We start from the raw sequence: 9,795 nt of genomic DNA, 5'->3' as shown, positions 1-9,795 counted from the left end.
ACCCTCCTTTGGTGTCCCCCCGGCGCGGCTCGGCCCGGCCGGAAGCCCCGGCGGTGCTGCGTAACGCATCCGGGGCAGGGCGGGCCGCGGGACGGGGCTGCAAGGATGCCGGACTACCTGGGCGCCGACCAGAGGAAGACCAAGGAGGAGGAGAAGGAGGATAAACCCATCCGTGGTGAGCGGCGATGCGGGCGGCGGGCAGGGGCCCGGCCCGGCCCGACCCGGCCTTGCCGCCTGCCCCGGGCCCACTAGCCGTTACCACGGCAACGGGCGATGGAGCCGGCAGCGCCCTCCTCCTCCCCCCCACCCCCGGATCGGGATCCCCGTGTTCACGGCGGGGAAACTCCCCGAGCAACGCCTCGGCCGCCGCCGGGCGCGAGGCACCGGGGCGGGGGCGGCGCTGCCGGCGGCCATTTCGGTGCCGGGAGCGGCGGGCTTGGAGGAGCGCGGCCGGAGAAAAAAAAAGACCTAAAAATCCCTCTAATGCGGTTTCTGGAGCGGCGGTCGCCGTCCCCCGAGCGGCCCCCCCCCCGGCCCGGAGCCCGGGCTTGGCCGGTGCCGCCTCTGCGGCCCTGACAGGGGGGCGGGGTGGGGGGTGGGGAGGTGGGGGGGCAGTGGTGTTAAACATAAACATCAGTCTGTTTTTTCAAGATTCTGAGGGAAAACTGAGGAAAACGAGGTCTGCGAAGTCTGCTGCCGGTTCGGGGGAAATGCGTAGGCAGGGCGGTAGAGGATTGAGCAGGGGGTGGATAACAAACACCGGGGGGGGGGGTGGGGTGTGCCAGCGCCCTCCCGGCGCTGTGGGGGAGCCGCCGGCCGTCTGCAGCCGAGATCCGCGGGGTACAGGCTGGCTTCACTGGTTCCAAGGCTCTCTCAGGTTCTCTTATAAAAGGCTCCTAAAAAGCCTGATTTGCCCTTCGTAAGACAAAAGGCCTTTTGTGGTTTAATGATTAAAGATCAGCCTAATGAAACATGGTAATTTCTTTTTCTTCATTGGTGGAGTCCTGCAGAGCTGGCTGTCAGACCCTGTGTGTTGCCACTTTCATAAGTAATCCAGTGGAAGCAGGAGAAAGTGAGGTGGCAAATGTTTCCGGTGATACCGGCATAGCGTGAAAATTGCCGGTTGCTTCTCATGTTTGAATTTCATTTGCCTTTTTATTTCATGCTAGTAAATATTAAATAATACATCTGGAGACAAAATCAATACTATATGTAATCAGTGATGGACTTTGAGCTGTTCCCGCTCAAGAAAGATTTTTGAGTTGTAACAACAATGTTTAGTATATATAAAAAAATCAATGAGTTAGTACAAATAATCAGGAAACAAATAAGGATCAACACACACACAAAAAAAATCCTCTCAAAATACTGTATAATACACCCTGCACCCAGATCTTCAATAGTGTGTGGTTTGGGCTCCCTCTATCATAAAAAGATACAGTGGAATTAGAAAAGAGAGGAAAAAAGGGCCAGGGATGCTTAAGGTGAAGACTTTCATTTGGTCAGGAAAAGAGGTAGCTTTTGGGCAAAGGGAGGAGGAATGTTAAAGGTCTGTTAAATGACAAGTGATACGAAAGCAAATAGGGGATGATAGTAATAGAGAGTTATATTTTTATTAGTTAATTGAGAGAGTTCACTGGACCAATCCTGCAGGACTCGGTGCAAAAGCATTTAACAGCTGACGCTGCTTGTTCTGATGCAGAAATTATGAGGCCGAAGTACAATTTTTAGATTTCAAGTTTAAGTCAAGTAAAAGGAAGCACAGTGCTGATTTAAACTGGGGGATTCCTTCCCGCGTATTCTGCTGAAAGTTGCTGAAAGTTTACAGGGGTTCAAAAAACTGACAGAAATATTCATGTAAGGAAAATTTTTTAAGGGCTGTTAATAACAACATGTGACCTGGGAGTGGGAGCTCACTATGTCTTTGCCACGTCCGTAGACCTTCCTGTTGGAGAAGGGATATTGGACCAGACTGTTTATCTCATCAAGTACGACCATTCCTGTGCTTTCCGTTTTACAACATTAAAACTCAGCATTGTATTGCTTACTGATTCCAGGCTGCTTTAGTAGTTTACGGTAGATTTTTGTTACTGAGACCAGCTTAGATTTGGTTGCTGTTCCCTGCTCACACTGGGCATTTTGGAGGAGAGACATCACTGGTAGAAAGTGGTGACAGTTTTTCATTGATGTTTTCTTAAACATTAAGAAACAAAAAGTTAAAAGATGAAGTTTTGATATCTTCAATGCCTTCTCTGTACAGTCATAGGTCGGTAAGCTACTCTGAGTGAGGCAAAGTTTAAGTAGCTTGCTTGCTGTAAGCTCTGGATGGTACAGATTTTTGGACTGAAGAGGGTAGCTGGAGACCCTATTTTGTTTTTCTTGAATGTCTGATACTTTTTTGTTCCACTTTGGTTTAGTGAAAAAGTAGAAACTCAAAAGAATTCCTTTAAAATATATGTTTTCACCTTTTAGAAGCAGAATTGATACTGCTGGTTTTGTTTTTAAAATTGAAAGCTAAGTCTTTCCTGTCTTGTTTCAGCTCTGGATGAAGGAGATATTGCCTTGCTGAAAACATATGTAAGTAGCACACATATACAAGAGTGTTAAAGAAAAAAAGCAAGTCCTGTTAGGAATTGAATGCAAGAGTGGAGGGATGTGTACTTAGTGAATAGTTAGGAAATCTGCTTCTCCTAATGCTTTTCTCTCCTGCCAAAATCTTTTCTCCCTTTCTGCCTTCCAACGAGAAAGCCCCAAACCCAACCCACAACCCTAAAAATAATCCAGTAGGTTTGTTAGCTTGAAAGTAATGAATTTTTTTTTTCTATTTTTGTTTTGTATCTCTGTAGCTGATTGTCACAGGGGTCTAACAGCTAGGGCTTTGCTCGGGCTTTTTCACTAACCAGTTTTCTTGCTTTATAAAGAACAATAACTTTAAGACCCCTTCTCCCATCAAATTTACCTGCTTTTAGCCATCGTGTTAAAACACTATTAGTGAGGGATACATGGACCTTGTCAAAAAGAATGTAATCTCAGGAGGTGTTTTCTACAGACAGTAAGGCTTAAGATGCAAATCTCCCCTCTCCACCAGAAAGTACAGTGGGTCTGTGAAAGAGCTGTTGAAAAATGAAACCTGCAGCTTAGCGTATGTCTGGATTTGGATATGTTTGCCGGAAGTCTGAATTTTGTTGACACTGAGACTCCTTTACGAAGCTCTGAAATACGGCTTGTGCCCACTGCGGCTTCTTTTTTGTTGCCAAGTTGATACGAGGGAGATCTTGTAAAGGAAATCCAGATCCAGATCTGCCCACATTAGGCAGGGCAAGATAGTAAAGCATTTTATCACAAGCAAGGATCTATCTTCTGATTTGCCCCATAGTCTTTCTGCTATCTTCTGTGGATGATAGAAAGGTTGGGTAAGGTAGTTAGAGCACTTGTACAGATGATTTTCAGATAACGTATACAGAATTCTGTCTATATGTAATTTTTACTAAGTCTTTTTTCAACTTTAGAAAAAAAATAGTTTAAAAAAATAAGGCTGAACAGGTTTAAAAGAAAAACAAGTCGTTGAAGTTTACAAATGTGAAAAATTTCCACTTGCGCAATTGGTCAGTTGTGTGTAGCTGCACTCTATTTTTGCGAACAGAAATATTGTTGCTGGAACTTAATACTGTCTTTTTTGGCTGTGATCAATAGTTGGCTGTTGTACCAAGACAGTCTATTGAACATCTTGATGCTCAGCAGCCATTGGCATTTTTCCTAAACATAAAATAATTTGAGTTACGAAATCTACGTGATACTTCTTTTCCAGGGCCAGAGCACATACTCAAGGCAGATCAAGCAAGTGGAAGATGATATTCAACAGCTACTTAAGAAAATCAATGAGCTCACTGGTATCTTTCTTTCTTAAGATAACTTTCAATAGAAGAGCCACATATGCCAAAATGAGTGTTTTAAGAAGCTGATTTTAAACCTTTTGCATTGGTTTATTATTGTTATTTTTCTCAAAAGAATACATTTGTTTATTTGGTAACGTGAGATTTTTGCTTTGTAAGTGATGTTCTTTTTGATTGGGCAGGGCTAACCTGTACATATGATTATGTAATTCTGTAGTTTAACACATTTTTATTCAAAACTGTAATTTTTATATATTATGGTGGCATGAAACAAATGCCCCTTTCTGCCACTAGATGATTTGTTGTGATTTGTGTCAAGCTGCGTTTGAATAGTAAGTGAACATCCATAGACTGAAAAAACCCAGCATGTTATCATTAAGTAGTGGTACCAGTCCTTCTATAAGGAAGAAATGTGTATCAGAGCAGTTAGTGTTTAAAATCAGCTGGTCAGTTATGGCAGTTACAATAAAAATTGATTTGTTCCCTCATTTTTCTTTGTTTGTTTTGCTGATGTATGTTTGTTGCCCTGTTGCTAATCCTCTAGTGGCCCTCAGTTCTGCCAGGAAGACTGCAGTTTCTCTTTTCCAGTAAAATCCTTGATTCTTTCAAATACATCATGGAGATGGTACTTATATCCGTGTTTTGGAAGATTTATAAGGTTTTTCATCTGTGTGAATCCCTTAGCTTCTGATATCTTGCACTAAAGCTTTCCCTCAGTGAAAGCACTTGTGGAGTTTCACTCCTTTTCTGAAACTTTTAGAAACGTGCTTATTTCTGATAATCTCTATCAAGCTTGGTTGTCATTGTCCCCACACTGCAAAATTGGTTAGAGGATGGCTAGATTGGTATTTGTGTGTTTAGCTGGCACAGTCACGTAGGCCTCATTTCTTGAGGAAACTTGTTTTTCAGGGAGTCCATCAAAGATGTGTGTGCGTGTGTTTTGGAGATCTCTCAAAAAGCTTCCTGCAGGCTTATGTCTAAGGTTCTTGGTGTGGGAAGGATTGCTGATGTACCAGTCAGCTGCTGCCTCCTCAGCTTGTCTGTGTTCTACATAGGAATCAAGGAATCCGACACTGGCCTGGCTCCTCCTGCCCTTTGGGATCTGGCTGCAGATAAGCAAACTCTCCAAAGCGAGCAACCATTACAAGTTGCAAGGTGGGTGCTCTCTTCCTCTTTGCAGTGGAGCTGCACAGTGTTAAAAATGTGATTTATAGCTTATGTGTAGACTTTTTAAAAAAATAAGGTTCACGTGTTGTACATATTGAAAGTGCTGTTTACCATTGTATCAAAAAGGAACTGTGTTATGTTTGATGATGCGTTACGTACTTCATACTTGTACTTATTCCTGTAATTATTGTGTGATGCCATACTAATAGAATCACAGGTACAACAGCTATTTTGGTGTGTTTGGAAAATATGACTCTGTCATCTTGATGCTTATACAAATAGGAAGCCAGTTAGTTTGTCTGCCTGGTGGTGTTAATTGTATGTTCTGTATTAGGTGTACAAAGATAATCAATGCAGACTCCGAGGATCCCAAGTACATTATCAATGTCAAGCAGTTTGCCAAATTTGTGGTGGATCTCAGTGACCAGGTGGCACCTACTGACATAGAAGAAGGCATGAGAGTTGGGTAAGCAGAATCTTCATGTTCTTACAAGTTTTCCTGGAGACTGAAGCTTTCTCATCTGATCCATTAGTTTGACGTGTCAAGAACTGTCATTCCATATTTTTGCAGTGGTTGAAATTACAACACTAATGTCTTTCTGTTGGAAGACAGTAACTCACCTGCATGCTGTGCTGGAATCTTTTGATTTTGATGTCATTCTGACAAAAAACGTATGTCATGGACTGAAACCTTTGTTTGGGCCCCAATAGTCCCAGCTTTCCGGGAGCCTGCGTAGCCTGCTTCCTCTTTGGCAGTCTGCCCAGTTACACCCAGAGTGGCTACAGGAAACGTTCCCTGAGGAGGTGAAGCCTGTTACTTTGAGAATCAATATTTTGCCAGTTTGCTCTGTGGGATATTTTGAAGTTTATTTTTCAAAATACTTTGGAATTAATATTTTTGGAAACCTTCAACTTCTCTGCAGAAGAAATTCCAGTTTCTAGCCCAACTGACTGTTAGCTTTCAGGGCTGGGCTGTCTTGATGCCAGAGAAAAGATCAGTTTAAGAATTCAGCTTCTAATTTACAGAGTTGTTTCTACAAGACAGTTTAATTAACCAATGTTAAAATAATAGTCTTTATGCTTTCTCACCAGGGTGGACAGAAACAAGTATCAAATCCATATCCCCTTGCCTCCAAAGATTGATCCCACAGTCACCATGATGCAAGTGAGAACTGCCTTTACGTATTATGACATTGCTTTGTCCTGTAGTTTTGATTACTTTGGCTGGATTTTGTTCTGGGCTGTTGAAAACCTAGAGAGATATGCAGCATCAGGCTGTTAACTGCTCGCTCACCTTTTCGTTGTGCAGGTAGAAGAAAAACCGGACGTCACTTACAGTGATGTTGGCGGTTGTAAAGAGCAGATTGAAAAGCTGAGAGAGGTGGTTGAAACCCCTCTGCTTCATGTAAGTAACCTCCAGATTCAAGCTTTTACTATTTTGAAAGTATTCTCATCTTGTTAGCATTTGAAAAAGGAAGAAAAGATAATGTAGCTGAATGTAAACACCTAAGTGAAAGGAAGTCTAGTTTTAACCAGTGAAATCCAGCCTAGCCTGGTTTATATTGCTCTTCATTGATGATTTTCTTAATTTGCATATACTGTTTGGTGCACATAACCTTTAACTTGCACATAACCTTGCCTTCTGTTTCCCACCATTACAGCCTGAAAGATTTGTTAACCTTGGAATTGAGCCTCCCAAAGGAGTGCTTTTGTTTGGGCCACCTGGTACAGGCAAAACACTCTGTGCCCGTGCTGTTGCTAACAGGACTGATGCCTGCTTCATCAGAGTAATTGGATCTGAATTGGTGCAGAAGTACGTGGGAGAGGTAAGAGCAAATACTTGATGGAGTGTGGAGTGATTTGCAGATCTCCGGTTGTGGGCACCAGACACCATAGTGGGTATGACGGATGAATGTACTTCCGTGTTGGAGGTACAAGGCGGGGGGAGGAACTGTCAAACAAATCACTGCAGATCAGGCAATCAGTTATAAGAAGTGTGCTGTCACTGATGAAATGGATTTTGCAGTGCAGAGTTTAATCTGCAGTTCGGGAGGACTCTAGGATTAGGATTCTGTTCCCAACTCTACCACTTATTTTTCACTTGGCCCTGAGGTAAATGACTTCATCTGTACTTCTGAATTTAAGAGTAGTAATTTGTCTCTCCTTTATAAATTGCTTTCAGATTTATGAATGTTCCATTATATATATGTGTACAAATAAAAGAGTTTTATCATTGGAAACTTAGAAGTGTTTGGAAGCATGAAAAGTTTCATTTTGATAGTTTTCCTTTAATGTGCCTTGAATCTTTAACAAAATCTTGATTTTTGCTTTCAGGGAGCTCGAATGGTTCGTGAACTCTTTGAAATGGCCAGAACTAAAAAAGCTTGTCTCATATTCTTCGATGAAATTGATGCCATTGGAGGTATGTTTGTAGTATCTATAGCTCTAATCTCATATGAGAACTTTCAGGTTTTCTTTTCATGTTGTAATTCTTTATCTGGATTGCTGCATTTCAAGAAGTGTGCTTGTAAATACCTATTTAGCAAAACTACTACCAGCACGTCCTATGTCCAGGAGGCTATCAAGAAGTTGTTTATGTAGCTTGAACATATATAGCCCAGATGAGAACTCATTTTTGCACATTTGGAACACCCAGATTATTTGAACTTTAGTGAAGAATCTCTGTATTGTGTTTGCAAAAAGTACTGTTAACTTAAACCCCCTTCAGCTTCTGGACTACATACTAAATCTCTATTACTGCCTGAAAATTAAATAAGTTTTTTTTTTCCTCGAAGTACTTAGGTCCTTTGAAAGTAGAACAATTTTTACACAGGCAAGGCGGGGGGAGGATTTTGGTTGAGGGGAGGCAAAACAAACAAACTACGTTTATAAATTTCAGCAGCTTGGCCGGTTATCAGGCAGGGCGATAGGCCCTTTCATGCTAAGGATGAAGATACAGTGCCTGTTACAACAGACAGATAACACCACTCACTGTTTGTTTGAAAGGCGCCATTTCCAAATAACCCCCTCACACCTTTTTTAAACTCGTCACGAATATTTGTATGTAATTTAAAATTGTTTTTCCAAGCGTCTTCTATGTAGCAGTTGTGTCAGCTCCGTGCTCTGAAGGTCCCTCTCTTATTTTGTGAAACACGCGTGTCTTCTCTCTCCAGGTGCTCGTTTCGATGATGGGGCTGGGGGTGACAATGAAGTGCAACGTACGATGCTGGAGCTGATCAACCAGTTGGATGGTTTTGACCCACGAGGCAACATCAAAGTGCTGATGGCTACAAACAGACCCGATACTCTGGATCCAGCCCTGATGAGGCCCGGCAGGTTGGATAGGAAGATAGAGTTTAGCTTGCCTGATCTTGAGGTGAGAATGCTTTCTTTCACGGCTAAGTATATTCTGATACCAGAGTGTTTCTTCAGTTAGGGCATTACTGTCTGGAAGCAGTTTATGAGAACTAACAAAAGCAGCGCTCTTAACTTACATGAAACTACGTGGAAATTTGGGGGATTAAAGATGTGCCAAAAAGGTTTTCCCACACTGCACAGCTTCCCTCCCTGGCCGAGAAGCCATGGTCAATAGCTATATTCACTTATAGTCCTGACTCAACAGATAAAGAATCCTTCAACCAGATCTGTGATTTAGTTCTTGGAATGTGTTTTGTTTGGCTCTTTTGAGAGAGATTTCTTGAGGTACTTCTACCATTAAAGCTCTTTTTAAAGTTATTATTTTCTTAATTTATTATCATGGACACTTAAACATGCTAGTCCTGACATAGGAAACTATAGCTGGGCAGCAAATAAAAGGTTTCTTTTCCATCTGCCCTCGCTCTGGATGTGGACAGCTGCACGCTGAGAGTCATCACCTCTTTCATACCACGAACACTTCTGTCCTCCCCTCTTTTTTCAGGGGCGAACTCACATATTCAAGATACATGCTCGTTCGATGAGTGTTGAAAGAGACATAAGATTTGAGCTGTTGGCTCGACTGTGTCCTAATAGCACAGGTAAGCTGAATTTTTGGTTTTTCTTGTAACAATTTTGTGTATGCTTCGTCTCCACTGGCGGTCAGTGTTGAATGCGTTTATCCCTTTCTTTCAAAGGCGCGGAGATTCGCAGTGTCTGCACGGAGGCAGGCATGTTTGCTATCCGAGCACGTCGAAAAATCGCAACAGAGAAAGACTTCTTAGAAGCAGTGAACAAAGTCATTAAATCGTATGCGAAATTCAGCGCTACCCCCCGCTACATGACCTACAACTAATATCTTGGAATGTTTTTCCTGTTCCTGTTGTTGAACTTTCTATGAAACAAAAATCCAAGTGTAGTAATTTGTGTCTTGTTCTTGGAAGCTAGAAATAAATGGAGTATTCCAAACAGAAGGGGTGAGTTCATGATGAGTGTGTCCTACACTAGTGGAGTATTGCTGCTGTAGAAAAAAATCTCAGTGAGATTTGAATAACACAGCCTAAACCAGTGAGATATTTTTAAATCAGATACCTGGGCAATGTTAGAAATCCAAAGTTTAGATCCCTAGTTGCCATTTACACCCCAAAACTTGTCGTCTAAGCTGTAGAGGTGCTGAAAGATCCTGAAGGGACTGCAGTGTTCCTGGGTGTGCTCAGAAATGCTTGCCTGATGCTCAGCACCGAGGTGCAGCTGTGTCCCAAGAAAACTCTCAGGAACTGCCACAGGGCAAGAGCTGAGGAGGAGGCATTCATAGCTCAGC

General features: G+C 42.4%; 1 protein-coding gene across 1 annotated transcript; it reads left to right on the top strand.

Moving 5' to 3' along the window:
• Nucleotides 1-65: 65 nt before the first annotated feature.
• Nucleotides 66-9,448, top strand: PSMC2 (proteasome 26S subunit, ATPase 2). Its single transcript, XM_050915615.1, has 12 exons — nt 66-175; nt 2,540-2,577; nt 3,809-3,890; nt 4,949-5,048; nt 5,395-5,526; nt 6,153-6,225; nt 6,370-6,465; nt 6,722-6,886; nt 7,395-7,482; nt 8,234-8,436; nt 8,980-9,076; nt 9,173-9,448. Exons 1-12 carry the CDS (start codon nt 106-108, stop codon nt 9,328-9,330), a joined length of 1,302 nt encoding a protein of 433 aa, XP_050771572.1. The 5' UTR covers nt 66-105; the 3' UTR covers nt 9,331-9,448.
• Nucleotides 9,449-9,795: the final 347 nt, after the last annotated feature.

This window comes from Gymnogyps californianus, chromosome 1, assembly GCF_018139145.2.
Source record: "Gymnogyps californianus isolate 813 chromosome 1, ASM1813914v2, whole genome shotgun sequence".
In the NCBI taxonomy this organism is placed as follows: Eukaryota; Metazoa; Chordata; class Aves; order Accipitriformes; family Cathartidae; genus Gymnogyps; species Gymnogyps californianus.
Note: the sequence above shows the minus strand (reverse complement) of the source record. Positions and strands in the feature narration are given on the sequence as shown.